Source organism: Monodon monoceros, unplaced genomic scaffold (genome assembly GCF_005190385.1).
Source record: "Monodon monoceros isolate NGI ecotype Baffin Bay Population unplaced genomic scaffold, NGI_Narwhal_1 Super_Scaffold_21, whole genome shotgun sequence".
NCBI classification, from domain to species: domain Eukaryota; kingdom Metazoa; phylum Chordata; class Mammalia; order Artiodactyla; family Monodontidae; genus Monodon; species Monodon monoceros.
In genome coordinates this window covers 31,198,943-31,218,040 of record NW_021703778.1, presented here as the reverse complement: position 1 = coordinate 31,218,040, position 19,098 = coordinate 31,198,943, and the positions used below count along the sequence as shown (strand labels likewise).

Here is a 19,098-nt window from a genome sequence, read left to right as displayed (position 1 = left end):
CACTTGAGAACGGCCGGCCGGTGGGCTTCAGGCCAGAGCACCTACCTGCACCCAGGTGGAGGCACAGGCTGTGGCAGGTGCTTGGAGGCAGGAGACATGGCGCCCTGCAGGGAGGGGAAGCAAAAGACACAGAGCAGCAGGCCAGGCCTCCTGGAGGTCACCCAGCCCGCTGCAGGGTAACAATTCTGATGCCCGTGAGGTGGGGGGTGGACGCAAGGGCTGGCCTCACTCGAGAGGCAGCCTGTCTGAGACCTGCAGGCTTGGCCCAGGGCCTTGCCGTGTGAGCCCCCAAACCTGACGTGAGCCCCCCACCCAGGTGAGACCCCTGCAGCCTGCTAAGCTCTGGTTGCCACCCCAGAGATGCCTTGATGCAGAGGCCAGGGCGCTGGGGCCATCCATGCTTTGCTGGGAGGCTTAGGGGAGGCCCCTTGGAAAAACCATAAATTTACTTTACCTGCAGAGAGATTTACTTTTGGGGACTTCAAAAGCCCTCAGTTGAGAAAAATTAGAGTAGAGATTTCCCGTTTTATAGTCTGGATAAAGTGCTCATAAATTCTCCTCTGTGATGTCTCGAGTGGAGAAGTTCCGGCTATCATCACAAGGCCTGACTTATATACTGGTCCAGCTCTCACCTCTGGACGGCAGTGACCAATGATAACATTAGGAAGCAAAGCGTTGGCAGCTGACTGGCACCGCGGGCTCCTCGGGGTGTCTGGGCTGGAAACACCCCCGCGAGCCCCGTCCCTGCTCCCCCCACACACCCCAGCACACTGGCTATGGGGGTGGGGCGGTGGCGGTGGCACAGCCCTGGGCTGCTGGACACCCGGCAGTGCTGGGCACCCTCCCAGCCCGCCCCCGGCACTCCGTGTTGGGCCATGGGCTCTTGGTTGAGAACTGTGGTCTCCGGCTGCCTTGTCCCACGCAGGAGCCGCCAGCCACACTCCAGGATGGCACAGGTGTCCCCGTGGCTGCAGAAAGTCCTGAGGACACAGAGCTGCTGCTGAGGTCGCCAGAACAGGGCGGCCCAGGGGGCCAAGAAGGTCCAGGGCACCCAAGCTGCTGTGGCCGAGGAGGCTTCTGCGCACCCAGCTCGAGGTGGGGGTGGTTCACGGAAAGGAGCGGTCGACAGGTGGCATCTTCCAAAGCAGATGTGGCGGCTGCCGCCCGGCTGGGGAAGGGGCTGCTCTGGGTCATCAGAGACCCCTTGAGGCCAGTCTGGCGAGGGCAGATGTGGGAGAACCCCGGGGGCTCGCCATGGGGGCTTATTGTTATGGGGCAAATAACTACTCAAAGTGCTCTGTGCTGAGCTGGCTAAAGAGACAGTGGAGAGACAGCCAGAGAGGAAGCTGGGAAAATGCCCTGGGGCAGGGAGAGGCAGGGAGGGGTTGCCCGGGAGACAAGGTGCGGGGAGGCGGGGGGGGGGGCGGGGGGGTGCAGGTCCCTCAAAGCCCCTTGCCACAGGGTGGCTGGGCCCCCCTGGGGAGTCCCTCATTGTATGTTTGTTCACAGGGTGGCCCTGTCTCCCTGCGGGCATAAGGCTGGACCTCCGCTGCCATCTGGGCTAGAATGACTTATTTTCTTAAAAATCAGCCTCTAAGAAAGGGTTGATCATTGATTCAAACCGCAAGGGGAAATGGGCTCATTGCCTGATGGACTCCTCTACCCCTTTAAACACTAAACTAAATTGGGGGGGGTGAGGACTGGGGTGCAGGAGAATCTTGCTCTTCCATGGCCCCGAGTGTGAAGATACTTCAGTTTCTTTAGCTACATGCGTGTCCCCTGCCACTGGATCGCTGTCACGTGGCTAGTTCAAGGTGCTACCTGCCTGACAACAGGGAAGAATTCACGATGGACACGAGAGAGTCATCCACTGTATCACTGGGACAGGTAGGAAGCGTCAGCCCCCAGAAAACAGCCGATGGGGTCCCCCTGGAGGAGGGAAGGGCCTCCGCCACTTGATCCACCAGGGAAGCAGCCTCTCCCCACAGGCCCGGCGTCCCTGGCAGGGACTCTGGCACCAGGTCTGTCCACGTCCACATCCAGACGGAGGCGCCTTCACAGCTGGTCCAGGACACGGGCACTGAGGACGGCCTCCTCCATGTGGCGCTCCTCGGAGGGGATGGCCGAGCGAGCAGAGCCCACCACGTGCCTCACCTCCACGGGAAGGGAGCAGCTCGAGTGTTCCAAGAACTTAGCCACCAAAACCCTGGCGTCCGCGTAGGCCTTGCTGTCCACTAAGGAGTGCGGCCGCTCTTTGGAGACTGTCTGTAAGGCCTCTGGCTTTAACCGCTGGTCCGTTTTCCAGGCATCTGGTTCCCTGGGGGGTGAAAGCTGGGGCCGACAGGCACAGGCAACCATGACAGAGTGAGACAAGGAAGCTGAAAAGGGAAAATGCACAATCTGAAAACACCCGACACAAAACAGAAGGCAGCCGTCCACTAACTTCTCTGAAAAGCAAACACAGGGATGCTTGGGACAAGCTTTCCGCTGGGATTTCTGTGTTCCCCAGCTGGCCCTCGCTTCGCATGTCCCCTGGCATGGCCTGGCCCCTCGCAGCCCTGAGTTCAGCCTGCAGTAACCTAGAGGGGCCGCAGCCTCCTGGAGCCGAAGGCTGGAGATGGGAGGGCAAGATTCAAAGCCGGCCAGCGAGCGAAGTGCAGGGCGGGGCAGGGGTCTCCATTCTGTGTGCCTCTCTGCTGGAATTCCCGAGCTCGCAGGGGGGCTGCCCCTTCTCAGCCTTCCCCAGCTCAGTGACCTTCGCCCTTGTGGGTTGGGTGGCATTTGGAGACACGTCTGCCTTAAGAGCAGAGCTGGGGGTGGCAGAGGGGCAATGAGAGCGCCCTCCCCACGTCAAGGGCAGAGACAGCAGCCACCTCTCACGAGGCAGCAGAGTCGCCCGAAGCCCAGGGCCTTGTGCTCAATGCTCCCCAGGCCAAGGGCAGGAAAACGGAACCAGCTACCAGCGGGCCCCGGCCACTCCAGATGACCCTCCAGAGAAAGAAGCTCCGGGCGGTCAGCTGTGACCAACTCACCAAGTACCAGATTAAGACCCGGTTGCTCAACCTATGTTTCAAGTCACACAAGGAAACACGTTCTGGGCGGTCTGGGGTATTTCTGGTGGCAGCGAGCAAGCCCGGCAATTAAGCATGTGAAACTGTATAAGATTCACACGGGGGCCCGTCTCCCCTCCAAAGAGAATCTCATAAATACAGTGACACAAGCAGCCGTGTGGTGTTAAATTATCTGTAGCCTCTAATACATCTGCCAAGAGAGCAGGGGAGGCAGGGCAGGCCCATCTTCCAAAGCCCAGAGATTTGGGGCATCGCGTGCCTGGGTGACCCTGGGAGGGGATGTGTTTAGACACAAGGCAGCCGAGGACCTCTGGTCACCCCTGCCCCCCACACTGTGGTTATCAAAGGGTTTCAGAAAAAGAGCGTCTCACCGGTTCCCCGTGCAGCCCGGGGCAGTCCTGCTTCAAGATCCTGGCTGCAGGATGGGGTGTGTGACGAGGCATCACCTTAACCAGAAAGAGAATTCAGTTAACACACAGCCGGGAAAAAGGAATTCCCGATAACACCGTAGTAACCCTCCTGAGGATAAGAAATGGATTTCAGATGCAAGAGCAGCGGAGGAAAACTGAATTTAAGCCAGCCGGCGCCCAGGTGGCTCCCACCCGGGGCAGGTGGCGTCTCCAGGGCCCGTCACTTCCTCAGCGTGGCCCTGGGCACAGGGTAGCAGGCCGGTGCCACTGACAAACCTAGTGTCCCTCATCCCAATCCCCCTCTGCATCTGGGGGTCCGGGACCCCAGGAGGCATGTGCACAACAGTAACTGTCACGCAGCCGAGAGGAGGCTGAGGCGACAGGGCGGTGAGTAGGATGCAGGGGTGACGACTTGTGATCAAGCCACCGCTGCTCTGCAGGTCCATCCCTCACCTGTCAGGGTTTGCGGAGCATGAACTGCACTGCGTGGGGGTGCGTGCGGTCATCAGGGAGCCCCGTTCGGGGAGTGTTGGCCCTAACGGGGTGAGAGGCATCTGAACCAGGAGTGCACCAGCCGAGGGGCATCTCCAGGAGAAGGTTCTGGCGGAGGCGTCTCAGTGTGAGTTGGCAGGTGGGTGCAGGAGGGCAGGGAGAGGGAGGCGGACCGAAGAGCTGCAGAAGCAAAGCCCAGCACTTCCCAGCAGGGCACCTCCGGGCAGCTGCCTTTGAGTGTTGCTGGCTCTTCACAGGGACATGGTTCTGGGGCGGGACGGGATCTAGTCTCCTTGAGGTCCAGCTGGACAAGACCCTGACCAGTCCAGGCACCACTGGCCTCCAGGTTCCTTCACTTGTGCTATGTGGACAAGTCCCCACGGTGATGGCATTGTGGCCAAGGGCTCACTGGCCTTTACTGGCACAGACCCCGCCATCCTCCCGCTCAAAAATAGCAAGCCGGGAGGAGATGGGGGTCCTCCTACTTCATACGTACAAGACCCTTTGGGGGGCTGGTTGAAGTGCAGATTCCTGGGCTGCCGGGCGCAGGACTCCGGTGCCAGGTCCCCCGGCCTGGGAGGGCACTGGCCATGCTGACTTCATGTGGGCTACTCTGACACAGCTCTGGGCCACACGCTGAGTGCGGCCCAGGGCGCCCGTGAAGTGCTGTCGAATACACACCCGTGTCTGCCCTGGGCGGCATCGGCTGGCGGACACCCACCTCTGCAGCGCTGTCACTGAGATGCAGCCACACCTTGCGTGGCGCTGGGTCCCACCAGACCGCTCAGCAGACACTGGCACTTCCCACAGGTGTGTTACCCAGACTGGTCCTGGGGGGAGAGCCACCCCGGCTGACAGACAGATACAGACTGTGGGCCCTGCCTGACCCTAGGACCTTCTCGTGCCCCAGAGCTGGTGTGCAGCCCACAGGCTAACATCGGGGCTGGCAGACCTCCTGGAGGGCTGTCATCACCCCAAACGCTTCCTCCTCCCTCCCGCCTTCCTGGCCAGAGCAGCAAGCCTGGTGGGAGCACAGCAGGGGCCCCAGACTGTCCGCCCCCCTTACAGGCTCTGGACATCGAGACCACATTCCCCGTGTGGCCCTGAGGCAGGGCCCAGGGCTGGACTCCACTCCCAGGGGGCACCGAGGCCGGCAGTGTCCGGGCAGAGCCAGGCACGCCCTGGGGACACGGGGCTGGGCCAGCTGTACCTGCCGCCCTGGAGGGGCCCCACGAGGTGGGGTCGCTGGCAGAGCGGGCCACGCGCCTGGGACCTGGCCGCGACCGCATGCCCTGGGGGGGGCCCTCAGGGGATGTGTGGCGCGGTTGTGTGGCGGGCAGCAGGGCGCCCGTGGGGCCGTCGGAGGGTGGGCGGCTCAGGCCCGGCATAGCAGTGCCCTCGGGGGCCAGCAGGCTGGAGCTGTCGGCCGGCGCTGCAAGGCAAAGGACACGGCGTTAGCGCTGGTGCTGGGCAACTACCAAGCCGCCCCCACGCGGGACAGCGCCGCCCACGCGCCCGTCCGCCACCCAGGGTCCTCCCAGGGGGTGGGGGCAGCCCACCCTCCAAACTCCAACCCTGGACAAACCCTGTCATCTTGCGGGCGTGGAAATCCTGCCCAGGCTGATAGTACTCTGTGTAGAAAGGATGGGGGGACCAGACGATCCCCCAAGAATCATTCCAGGAGGGGTACGGGTCTCCACGAGAGACTCCAAGTCAGAAACCAGCCGCGTCTCCCATCCAGGGCATCCCCTGGGGGGTCTGAAGTACAGGAAGGTGGGGGTCACATGCTCAATGGGCAGGGCCCATGCAGAGAGAGGTCGGGGCTCTGAGGGACCCCAGGGCACCCTAGCCAGGCCCCCTATGCCCACCCCACGCAGGGGGTGCAGCTTAGGCCCAGAGTGCAGCCCCTCGTCAGGCAGGTGGGGTAGCCCAGCCCTCTGAGAACAAACCCCCGCTGCAACTGTGCCAAAATGCACATCCTCAGTCCAGCCCTGCCCGGCTCCGAGGGTGGGCCCGGCCATCAGGGTTGGAACAAGCCCCAGGGGATTCTGATGCCCCGAGTGTGAGAACCGCTGCTCTGGACCGGTCATGTCACGCTGCTTACGCTGGGCTTTACCCCTTGCTTCTCCGCAGGTGGCCCCTGGGGTGGAGGCTGGACCAGAATCTGTCTAAACAGGGTCCCCAGTGGACCTGTATACACATCAGGGCTTGAGGAGCGCTGCCCTCTACCCTCCTCTCTCCCATCACCAGACCACCCCAGGGCGCCCCTCCCTAAGGCTCCTCACTGCCCCCCTCCCCCCACTGAAGCAGATGTTCAAGGCGAGTGGCCCGCGTGGGGAACATATGCTAAGAACCACAGCAACCTGAACTCTTACAGTGGGGGAGGCTTTGAGATCTGTTCCTTCCTCCCCTTCCTGTGTGTCCTGGGGGAACTTCTCTGCTCCCAGGGGCCCTGCAAGCCCCACATCTGTGCACATGTCCTGTGCCCAGGGCCCACCCAGTCACCCCCAGCCCACAGCCGAGGAAACTCTGCTGAGAGAGGGCGGGGAAGAAGGTGGCAGGCCACCGAGTGGGAGCTGGCGGAAAGCGGACCCATTCTGGAGCACACGTGTTCGGCGCCCCCCTATCCCCCACTGTCTGCCGCTGCCCTCCTGAGAGATGCTTTGAGACCATCAGTCCCATGAGTCCACCTGGAACAACAAAGATGAGACAGACCTCACATCTCACATGCAAAAAAAAAAAAAAATTATTCAGGACGATTAATCCTTTTCTTCTTTAAGATACCATAAGAGTAGAAGAAAATATGGGAGAATAAATCTACTGCCTTGAGGGGGTGAAAGACTTTGTAAACATGATAGAAACCATAAAGGAAAAGCTTGATAAATTTGACAAAAACATGGTAAACTTGTGTACGGCAAAGGCCTAATTAACAGGCCTCAAGAAGCAAAGCCTGAACTGGGGAAGCAAACCTGCCATAAATAGAAAGAGTCACTCTTACACCTTTTCTCACTTCTCTATTTAACAAATAGTTTTCTTGTATACCAAAACAAAACAAAACAAAAACAAAAAAAACCCCACTGCAACAGAAATAAATGGACCCAAAACAGACCTACAAGTTGATGATAGATATGTAAAAAGGTGCAGAAACTCAATCCTATGTGTGTGTCAAGTTCACCTACAAGGATGGTAAAGGTCCCCAGGAGTGACAATGTCTTGGGGTGTCACAAACACTCTTGGTGGGAACATAAACTCGTCATAAAACCCTTCCAGTACACAGTGTAGTCAATACATCCAAGTCTAAAATACACATTCCCCTGGACTCAGCAATTTCCCTCACTGGAATTTATCCCAAGGAAGTAATTGGTCAAGTGCTCAAGACCAAATGTATAAATGTAGAAAAGAAAATATACTTTCCTGTCTCCTTAGAAAACTTCAAACCTAGACATTGTCATTACTAACACTCTCAAAATCTTTTCAAAAATCACCCAGCAAGTATATTAAAAGCCTTTTGAATAATATTCATTCCTTCACATTCTTTTTGATCCCAATTCCCTCTCTCTCTCTTCCACAGCTTTACTGAGGTATAACTGATATGCAAAACACCTGTGCCTATTTACTGTATATAATTTGATGAGACTGGACATATGTACACACCCTTGATCCCAAGTTTCTTTTTTTTTTAATTTAATTTTTTTTTGTGGCTGCATTGGGTCTTCATTGCTGTGTGTGGGCTTTCTCTAGTTACAGAGAGTGGGGACTACTCTTCACTGCGGTGCACGGGCTTCTCATTGGTGGCTTCTCTTGTTGCAGAGCACCAGCTCTAGGTGCATGGGCTTCAGTAGTTGTGGTGCGTGGGCTCAGTTGTTGTGGCTCGTGGGCTCTAGAGCACAGGCTCAGTAGTTGTGGCGCACGGGCTTAGTTGCTCCGTGGCATGTGGGATCTTCCCGGACCAGGGCTTGAACCCATGTACCCTGCATTGGCAGGTGGATTCTTAACCACTGCTCCACCAGGGAAGTCCCCCAAGTTTCTTAATGTCAGTGAAAATCCAGTGGTTGAGTTCCTCAAGGAAATGCAAAGAGTCATGAGTGACAAATGTGACCTAGCTCTGAATATAAGTAATTAATAGAAAACTTATAAAATTAGGACAGCATTACAGGAAAAGCTTATGGCCCAAGGCTGGTCACTCTCATTTCTGCACACCCTCCCCTCCAGGGTTGTGTCATGTGCCTACATTTATATAGAAGTCATAATCGTGGTGGACCTCCAGGGTTTCACCTAACGGATCGAAAACATTTTTCCTAATAATGTGTAGTGATATATTCAGCTTGTGTAACACATTTTCCTGAACTCTTATTAATGGACTTCATTGTCCCCCTCAGTTTTTACTGTTATGGAAAAGGCAACAACTTATCTGCATGCTTACTTTTCCTTTTTCTGCATTACTCCCCGGGGGTGATTCTAGAAGTATGAGCACATCTAATGGCATAAATATTTCCATGGCTCTGCATCCCAAACGCTTTGCCAAAGCAGTGGGCTGACTTACAAGCCACCAGTTAGGGCCCCCATGTCCTCATCACTATTTTGTTATTTTAACAAATAGCAAAACAATATTGTTTTAAAAAACAATAACAGAATCTCCAAAACGAACAAACAAACAAAATTCTAGAGCTAATAAGTGCACTCATCTAGGCTGCAGGATTCAAGGGGAATACATGAGTGAATCCCCTCCTGTTGATTCAGAGTCAGTCCCATGTACTGACGATGAACACGCAGAAACCAAAGGTGTAAACCCAGTGCCATCAACAGCTGCTCCAGAGAAAAATGAAACAGGAAACACACACACTAAGGAAAGCTGCCCAGGATCTGTATGCTGAAAAAGATACCGTGAAACCAAAGCTCGAAAACCATGGAGACAGACTGTGTTCACGCCTCAGAAGACTCAGCTTTAGAAAGATGGCAATTCTCTAAAATATGGCACAAATGAACTTATCTATGAAACAGAAACAGACTCACAGACATAGAGGACAGACTTGTGGTTGCCAAGGGGGAGGGGGAAGGGAGAGGGATGGACTGGGAGTTTGGGATTAGCAGATGCAAACTAGTACATATAGGATGGATAAACAACAAGGACCTACTGTATAGCACAGGGAACTATAGTCAATATCCTGTGATAAGCCATAATGGAAAAGGATATATATGTATAACTGAGTCACTTTGCTGTAGAGCAGCAATCAACATGGCATTGTAACTCAACTCTACTTCAATAAAAAAAGAAAGATGGTGATTCTATCCAAACAGCTGTACAGGTTTAATGCCTGTCAAGATCCCAGCAAGGGAGACTTCCCTGGCAGTCCAGTGGTTAAGACTCCATGTTTCCAACATGGGGGCCATGGGTTCGATCCCTGATCAGGGAACTAATATCCCACCTGCCATATGGCCAAAACAATGATAAAAAAATAAATAAAAAAAATGAAACACAAATACATGGAGGCTAAACAGTGTGCTACTAAGTAACCAAGAGATCCCTGAAGAAATTTAAAAAATACATAGAAACAAATGACAACAAAACACAATGACCCCAAACCTGTGGGATGCAGCAAAAGCAGTTCTAAGAGGGAAGTTTATAGCAATTCAATCTCACCTCAAGAAACAAGAAACATCTTAAATAAACAATCTAACCCTACACCTAAAGCAACTAGAGAAAGAAGAACGAAGAAAACCCAAAGTCAGTAGAAAGAAAGAAATCATAAAGATCAGAGCAGAAGTAAATGAAATAGAAACAAATAAAACAATAGCAAAGATCAATAAAACTAAAAGCTGGTTCTTTGAGAAGATAAACAAAATTGATAAACCCTTAGCCAGACTCATCAAGAAAAAAAGGGAGAGGATGCAAATCAATAAAATTACAAATGAAAAAGGAGAAATCACAACTGACACTGCAGAAATACAAAGGATTATAAGACTATTACAAACAACTATATGCCAATAAGATGGACAACCACGAAGAAATGGACAAATTCTTGGAAAGATACAATTTTCCAAGACTGAACCAGGAAGAATTAGAAAATATAAACACACCTCTCACAAGCAATGAAGTTGAAACTGTAATTAAAAATCTTCCAACAAACAAAAGCCCAGGACCAGATGGCTTCACAGGTGAATTCTAGCAAACATTTAGAGAAGAGCTAACACCCATCCTTCTTAAACTCTTCCAAAAAATTGCAGAGGGAGGAACACTCCCAAATTTGTTCTACAAAGCCACCATCACCCTGATGCCAAATGAGAAAAAGATATCACAAAAAAAGAAAATTATAGACCAATATCACTGATGAACATAGATGCAAAATTCCTGAACAAAATACTAGCAAACAGAATCCAACAACATATTAAAAGGATTATACACCACGATCAAGTGGGATTTATGCCAGGAATGCAGGGATTCTTCAATATAGGCAAATCAATCAATATGATACACTGTATTAACAAATTAAGGAATAAAAACCATATGATCATCTCAATAGATGCAGAAAAAGCTTTTGACAAAATTCAACACCCATTTATCTCCAGAAAACGGGCATAGAGGGAACCTACCTCAACATAATAAAGGCCATATATGACAAATCCACAGCAAACATCATACTCAGTGATGAAAAACTAAAAGCATTTCCACTAAGATCAGGAACAAGAGAAGGACGTCCACTCTCACCACTCTTATTCAACATAGTTTTGGAAGTCCTAGCCATGGCAATTAGAGAAGAAAAAGAAATAAAAGGGATACAAATAGGAAAAGAAGAAGTAAAACTGTCACTGTTTGCAGATGACATGATACTGTACATAGAAAATCCTAAAGATGCCACTGCAAAACTATAAGAACTAATCAATGAATTTGGTAAGGTTGCAGGATACAAAATTAATGCACAGAAATCTCTGGCATTCCTATACACTAACAACGAAAAATCAGAAAGAGAAATTAAGGAAACAATCCCATTTACCACTGCAAAAAAAAGAATAAAATACCTAGGAATAAACCTACCTAAGGAGGTGAAAGACTTGTACTTAGAAAACTATAAAACACTGATGAGAGAAATCAAAGATGACATAAACAGATGGAGAAATATACCCTGTTCTTGTATTGGAAAATTCAATATTGTGAAAATGACTATACTACCCAAAGCAATCTACAGATTCAATGCAATCCCTATCAAACTACCAATGGCATTCTTCACAGAAATGGAACAAAAAACTTTACAATTTGTATGGAAACACAAAAGACCCAGAATAGCCAAAGCAATCTTGAGAAAGAAAAATGGAGCTGGAAGAATCAGGCTCCCCAACTTCAAACTATACTACAAACTACAGTAATCAAGACAGTATAGGGCTTCCCTGGTGGCACAGTGGTTGAGAGTCCACCTGCCGATGCAGGGGACACGGGTTCGTGCCCTGGTCCGGGAGGATTCCACATGCCGCGGAGCGGCTGGGCCCAAGAGCCATGGCCGCTGAGCCTGCGCATCCGGAGCCTGTGCTCCGCAACGGGAGAGGCCACAACAGTGAGAGGCCCGCGTACCGCAAAAAAAAAAAAAAAAAAAAAAAAAAGACAGTATAGTACTGGCACAAAAATAGAAATATAGATCAATGGTACAGGAGAGAAAGCCCAGAGATAAACCCACGCACATATGGTCACCTAATTTACAACAAAGGGGGCAAGAACATATAATGGAGAAAAGACAGCCTCTTCAGTAAGTGGTGCTGGGAAAACTGGACAGCTACATGTAAAAGAATGAAATTAGAACACTCCCTAACACCATACACAAAAATAAACTCAAAATGGATTAAAGACCTAAATGTAAAATCAGATACTATAAACCTAGAGGAAAACATAGGCAGAACACTCTATGACATAAATCACAGCAAGATCCTTTTTGACCCACCTCCTAGAGTAATGAAAATAAAAACAAAAGTAAACAAATAGGACGTAATTAAACTTAAAAGCTTTTGCACAGCGAAGGAAACCATAAACAAGACGAAAAGACAACCCTCAGAATGGGAGAAAATATTTGCAAATGAAACAACAGACAAAGGATTAATCTCCAAAATATACAAACAGCTCATGGAGCTCAATATCAAAAAAACAAACAACCCAATTAAAAAATGGGCAGAAGACCTAAATAGACACTTCTCCAAAGAAGACATACAGGTGGCCAAGAGGCACATGAAAAGATGCTCAACATTACTAATTACTAGAGAAATGCAAATCAAAACTACAATGAGGTATCACCTCACACTGGTCAGAATGGCCATTATCAAAAAGTCTACAAACAACAAATGCTGGAGAGGGTGTGGTGGAAAGGGAACCCTCCTGCACTGTTGGTGGGAATGTAAATTGATACAGCCACTATGTAGAACAGTATGGAGGTTCCTTAAAAAACTAAAAATAGAACTACCACATGATCCAGCAATTCCACTACTGGGCATATACCCTGAGGAAACCATAATTCATAAAGAGACATGTACCACAATGTTCATTGCAGCTCTATTTACAATAGCCAGGACATGGAAGCAACCTAAGTGTCCATCGACAGATGAATGGATAAAGAAGATGTGGCACCTATATACAATGGAATATTACTCAGCCATAAAAAGAAACGAAATTGAGTTATTTGTAGTGAGGTGGATGGACCTGCAGTCCGTGATACAGAGTGAAGTAAGTCAGAAAGAGGAAAACAAATACTGTATGCTAACACATATATATGGAGTCTGAAAAAAAATGGTACTGATGAACCTAGAGGCAGGGCAGGAATAAAGACGCAGACATAGAGGATGGACTTGAGGTCACAGAGCGGGGACGGGGAAGCTGGGACAAAGTGAGAGAAGCATCAACAACATATAGACACCACCAAATGTCAAACAGCTAGCTAGTGGGAAGCAGTCACATAGCACAGGGACATCAGCTCGGTGCTTTGCGACCACCTAGAGGGGTGGGATAGGGAGGGTGGGAGGGAGGCTCAAAAGGGAGGGGATATGGGGACATGTGTATGCATATGGCTGATTCACTTTGTTGTACAACAGAAACTAACACAGCATTGTGAAGCAATTATACTCCAATAAAGATGTATTAAAAAAATTGAAAAAAATGATCTTAAAAAAAAAAAAGGTTCCAGCAAGGTATTTTGTAGATACAGGTGAGCTGATTCAAAAATGGATATGGAAAGGCACAGGCCCTACAGTAGCTGCAACCTTGACAAAGAAGAATGAAGTGGGAGGCATCCCTTGCCTGATACTGAGGCTTATTACAGAGCGACAACCATGAAGACAGGGTGGAATTGGCAGAGGGGCTGACACAGATCAATGGGACAGAACAGAACAGGGACCCAGAAGCAGACCCATGCAACTATGCTTGACTGATTTTTGACAAAGGTACAAAAGCAAGAAACAGCCTGGAACAACTGGACGTATACCGGCAAAAAGAATGACCTTGACCTCAACCTCACCCCACACAGAAATTCCGTTACTACCTGCTTGGCCTGCAAGCCTCCTGCCAGAGCTTCTTGTGTGTTCCTGCCTACCCTCAGGGCTGGCCCTTCTGAATCTCTCGGTGGAGCCCAGCTAGTCTGCCCAGGGTCGTGAGGCAGTGAGGAGGGCCCAGCCCTGCTGAACGCCTCCAGAGGGGCATCCCAGACACCCTGTCCATCTCCACCTGCCCCGAGGCCACAGATAGAAACGGGCCCTGGAGCCGCCATGCTGCTTGGCCTTTCTAACCATGCTTTCTTGGAGAACTGGTGGTTTGTGGGAATCACGTGGCTGGAATGGGGGACCCGGCTGCAGGCCCTCCCCCCAAGCTTTAGAAGGCGCTGCGCCCTGGAGTAGCCTCTGGAGAGGTAGTCACTGGATGCCACCTCTTAGACAAGCTCCTGACGGCTGCTTGGAGTCACCAAGGGAAGGGCAAGGTCACTTCCACATTCAACTGTAGCGACCCGGGGGCCCTGCCGCTTAGAGGTGGCCTCATCAAGGATGGTCCCTCCTTATTTCTCTTAGATGTTACTTGAAGTGGGGATGGCAGCAGCACAGAGGGCCACCACAGTCACGGTCCTTTCTGGGATGCTTAGTCATCTCCCAAGGTGGGCTGACTTTGGTCTCCATATAAATGCACCCACACGAGCCTGCTGGGGACCTCAAGACGAAAGCTCCCCAGGGACGCCCCCCCCACCCCACCCATCTGTTCTCCCTGCTGCCAAGGTTGTCTGCTTGCCTGTCACCTCGGACCACCTTCCCCACCCCGAGGTTTGTCCTGTGACTCCCACCCCATATTTGGGATCTGACTTCTCACACTTTTCCTGCCACGCCCTCCAGGACACAACCTCAGGCCCCTGCCCTCCAGCCTCCCCCTCCGCAGCCAGTGGGCAGGGAGCCCCCAGCTCTGGATCCCCCCTGGCCCAGCCCAGCCTGGTACGATTTTGCTCTGGAAAGGGTCCATCGCAGACTGCATCGCACTCTTCTTCAAATCCATACTCCTCGAGTGAGAGAGAAAGGGCGCTGGGGGAGGCGGACAAAGCCCCCCAGGGAAAGCATGAGGCCTCCCAGCTCTGACCACTGGGGGCAGGGAAGGAGGACAAGTGGAACCTTCCATGTACTTAGCAGGAGAGGCTGCAGCAAATTCCCCCCCTTACAGAGGAAGAGAAGGAAAAGGGAGGAGACACAGCCTGGAAAACTACCAACTTAGTGTTTCAAAGACTGAAAAGGGTATGATTACCTTGTGTGCTGAAGCCCGCGGTAGCGTCTGGGTCCCCAGAGCCGGGCTCGGTCACTTGCGGGTCCCCACTTGGAATCTACGGGAAGAAAGAGGAGGCCGCGCGTGGGTACTCTGCTGTCTGTGGGGCACATCACAGCAGCCTCCAGAAAGGCAGGCTGACCCTAGAGCTTGTCTTCTAGAGACAGGTGCTCAGGTTGCAATCTTCTCGCCTAAATGTGTGGGGCGGGGGGTGGGAGGGTGAAGACGCCATTGCCAAGGCCAAAGCCCCTTCCTCCGACCTTCTGCAATGAGAACCGTGTGCCCCCGAGGGCCCATCCTGAGCTCACTCACCTTCCGCTTACGGGCACCATTTGGGGCTGGCGGAGGCCAAACAGGGTCCCCCCTGTCACCAGAGGAGGTGGGACAGCCCCTGCCCTCACTTCCCACCCCCTCCTCTCTTCCCTGAAGAGTAAGCCCACGACGTCAACACTCGTGGCACCCCAATGCTTTGGGCCAGCAGTTTGGATACAAGTGGGCATTGAACGAGCTCTGGACGCCCCAGAGCTGCATGTGCCCTGCCCTCCCTTCTGCTTTCCGCACGTGGGATCAAGAGGCTGCTCCCAAGGCCGCCCTCCCTGCCTAAGCTCTGCCGGGGTCCCAGCTGCACATGGGGCCTACGCCGAGTAGAATGCGGGGCCCCGAGCCCAGTCACATGCCATCCCTTCCTGGTGGAGGCTGGCTGTGAAGCTCGAATGGGGTTGGACCATCATCACACTTTTGCAGCTTTCTTCTTGAATGAGAAGAAAGGCCTCGGGAATGTGAGGGGAGAGACCAGCCTCCTCTGCTGGTCAGGGATGGGGTACGTCTTCTCCCCGCTTGCCGGGCTTGGATCTGCCCCACCCGAGCACATCTGTCCCATTGCTGCTTTAGGGCACAGCGGCCCCTCCCAGGCCGTGCGCCTGAAGGCGATGAACCCTGTATGCACGTGCCCCTGTGCCATCTCAAAACACGATTTCTGGACCCTTGTGGTATTTCAGAACTGCTTGCCAATAATGAGCTGGGGGAGGCCAGGGAAGGTGAGGCGGGCCCCTGAGGCCTGGTCTGGTTCCAGCTCAGTAATTATATTTCTGCCTCCCTGGTCTCCTGCCCCTTCAATCGGGTAGCTGATGGTGCCCACCTCTCCTCTGTCAAGCGGGCTGGCGTTGCAGCAGGTGCTGGGCTGCTGGCTGCCCCCAACCAGAGACCCAGAGAGCTGCTCAAATGGTCCCTTGGATCCCACGTGTATGTAATACTGTCCCTCTCTGCCAGGGAGGGGAAAGGATGGGAGAATTCACACCACCCCACACCAATAACCTGTGTGGAAAATCTCTGTCAAGAATCTCCTGCCAAATCAAAAAAAAGGGACAATGCCCCGGAGGTTTGTTTCCTTTCATACCTCTCTTCCTGTATCTAACCCTCAATTGGACTCTTTTTTTCTTTTTTGTAGGGGTGGGTGGCAACTTCAGGCCTTAAAAAAAAGCTTCTGGTAATAAAGAAATATACATAAAACAAGAGAAATAAAACACACAGTGAGACAGGGTCAGGAGGAAATTGGATTCGTGTCATATTTTGCAGAAGCATCGCTGGCTTCCCTCTGGCTCCCGGTCAAATTTGGTTTCAAGAGGAGACAGCTCCTGGGAGCAGGAAATTGATCACCTCCGGCGAGCAGGGTGTCAAGCACTGAATTAGAACGTGGCCTCCCCTGATGTCCAAGGCCACCTTGCCGCAGCAAGGCTGCTCACTTCACAGGGCATTGTCCATGAAACACAAAGGCAGTGGAAGAGGTATATTTGCGGCATAGAATTGAAGTTGAAATCCGAGTTTAGCAATAAAGGTTCATAACACAGCCCCCGCTGGGCTGTGAAAGGAGAAGCCTCATGTATAACGTAACGTGGACGCTCCAACGCCTGCATTTATTTATTCCCAGATGCACTATTTTGACCACTTATCGTAATTGAAAACTCAATCGGCATTTAGGCAAATAAGCCAAGTTCCCCTCATCTCCCTTTCTCCTAGGAACTTGGGGGCTAAGACGTCCTATATGGAAATTCTGCCCTATTTCTGCAATGAGTTTCCCACTCCTGGGTGAGGTCAGCTGGCTATGTCCCAGGTTTACAAAAAGCTGTTCTTGGGGGCAGTTATCAGCCATCACGGAAAAGGTGCATTAAGGTTTTCTGCTCGTGTCCCAAGGCAATTTTCGAAGCTACTTCACTTACAGGCTTTCAAGTGTAAAGGTCATTTCATTCGAAAATATAAATAATAACTTCGAGGACCTGGGGTTGGACACACCTCTGTCACGTCCATTGCCTTTCTCACCACTTCTCGTCCCACCTGCCATGTTGCCACCGAAATTCCTAAAGCACTGCTGGGCCACGTCGACCCCAAACGCCCAACTGTTCAAAGGCAGCTCTATAGTGTGGCATCCCAGGTCATGGAATCTGCACCCAAATGGTTTCTGTGAACCCCCTTCCTGCCCTTCAAGCCCCCATGAGCCTCCCTGGTTCACACGCCCGGTCCCACGCAAGGTGGCCCAGCTGGTCCTTGCTCTGAAGCCCCCGAGAAGCCCATTCGTCCCTGTCCTGCGGCTACAAGGAAGCGAATCCCATTGGTCTCCCGATCCTATAGCCCGTGGACTGGCGCACAGTCTCACGGGGCCCCCAGAACACACGCTGTCATTCACACGGGGGCCTCAACTAGGCAAATTCTTAGCCACTTCCCTGCTGTAGAAAGAAACTCCCTCCCTCCGATCTGGCCCCAAAGCCGCATTCTCAGGCCACGGGAAAGAGAACGCATCGCAACCCAAGTCAGAACGGAACCTGAATGTGGCTGAAACACGCGGGTCAAAACGAACGTGCTGGCTCAAGGGGGCGCTTTTCTTCCCAAATGAAAAATCTGTCCAGATGAGCGGTCTCTGCCGGGCACAGACCTGCACGGCCTCTGCTTGCTTTCCAAGGGGGCGGGCGTCCAAACAAGTGCAAATAGGCCATTCGTATGAGTTTGTCCTAACAAGGGGGTAATTACCTCCTCCTGGCCCAGGGAGCGGGGGTCCTGCTGTAAGATGGCTGCTCGTGGCTGTCCCGTCGGGGGACTGGGGGAGGGGAGCTGGCAGGTGCAGCCTCCTCTCCGTGGGCGGGATGGGATCCTGGACTCCACGGGGTCAGAGAGAATCAGCCGGCGAGGTGCAGCTGCCTCCTCGGTGCTGGGGGCGGGGTGTGTGTGTGTGTGTGTGCCTGTGGCAGCCCATTTATCACAAGTGCTACCAGCCAGGTGGGCAGCCCAGGAAAGGGCGGGGGCCACGTCCTCCCGGGGATAACATTCACGCAGGGGCTTGTAAGCTGGTGGTTTCTGAGCCAACACAAGCTAATGTGAGACAGGCCTTTGCCCTTCAAAAGTTCCTCCCCAAAATCTTTTGAAAGAAATCTCCATTTAGAGAATTCCCCATTCTTTTGGAAAATGAGGTCACGTGGGTCTTAGAACCAGTATTATCATCCTCTGATATAGTCTATTCTTCAGAAAAAAAGAGTAAAATAGTGATAAACACTAGGTGCAAGTGTTGGGGGTGCATCAGATGTCACACCCAAACCAGAGGCTGCTTCCCAGCACACCGGGTCCTTGGAGGCCCGGCGCGGCCTGGAGCATCATGGGGGTTCTCGCCGGCTCCAGCTCCGCCACTCTCCACAGGGTGGTGCACACAGACCCGTGAATCATGCACGGTTCCTCTCTTCTGGACATAGAGTAACAGCTCACAGGGACGAAGGAGAGGCAGGCTGGAGCCTGCAGCTCTGTGAGGGCAAAAGGCAGGGTCGCCGTGCAGAGGGGGAGGCGGCAGGGCTCCTCCCGCCCCCAAGGTGGCCGAGGAGAGTCACACAGCCTTGTGGGCTTCCTGGGGTTTCCAGGCCCCTGGCCGCCCTGCTCGGTGTCCCTGCTGGTTACAGGGCGAGCTGCCCGTCTGCACCTGGTTCAGTCCCCTCCTGCCTTCCGGGGACCTCCCTCCCCTGGCCCTGGGGAGCCGGCTCCGCCCTCCAGCCCTGGCATATCCCCATGGTAACCCCTCCCACTCTATTCCCACCCACCCCCTCTAACTACCTCCTATCCAGCCTCTTCATCGAGCATCTTGCCAGAGCGATTTACTCCAGGCCCCAAAGGTGTCCTTGGAGCAGCCACAGTGGGGACTTTGGTAGCCATGCAGATTCTCAGCAGCCCCCTGACCCTGAACTCCGGAGCCCTGGAGGTGTGCCCGGCCATCTGCATTTGATTGACAAGCCCTCCAGGGAGTCGGGATGCCCACTGGAGGCTAGAAACAGTGGTCCACACCCTTGCTTCCCCTCCTCACATCCCATCCCCTCCCTTGCTTCCCCTC

The 19,098-nt window shown here is 52.6% G+C and overlaps 1 protein-coding gene across 1 annotated transcript in view; it reads right to left on the bottom strand.

Annotated features, from left to right (window-relative positions):
- Positions 1–2,055: 2,055 nt before the first annotated feature.
- Positions 2,056–19,098, bottom strand: part of FAM189A1 (family with sequence similarity 189 member A1) — a 363,110-nt gene continuing 346,067 nt past the window's right edge. The window contains exons 8-11 of the mRNA XM_029238462.1: positions 14,721–14,796; positions 5,184–5,405; positions 3,443–3,517; positions 2,056–2,378 (exon numbers count right to left, since the gene is read on the bottom strand). Coding sequence (XP_029094295.1) covers positions 2,056–2,378; positions 3,443–3,517; positions 5,184–5,405; positions 14,721–14,796 — 696 coding nt within the window. The remainder of the gene's footprint in view (positions 2,379–3,442; positions 3,518–5,183; positions 5,406–14,720; positions 14,797–19,098) is intronic.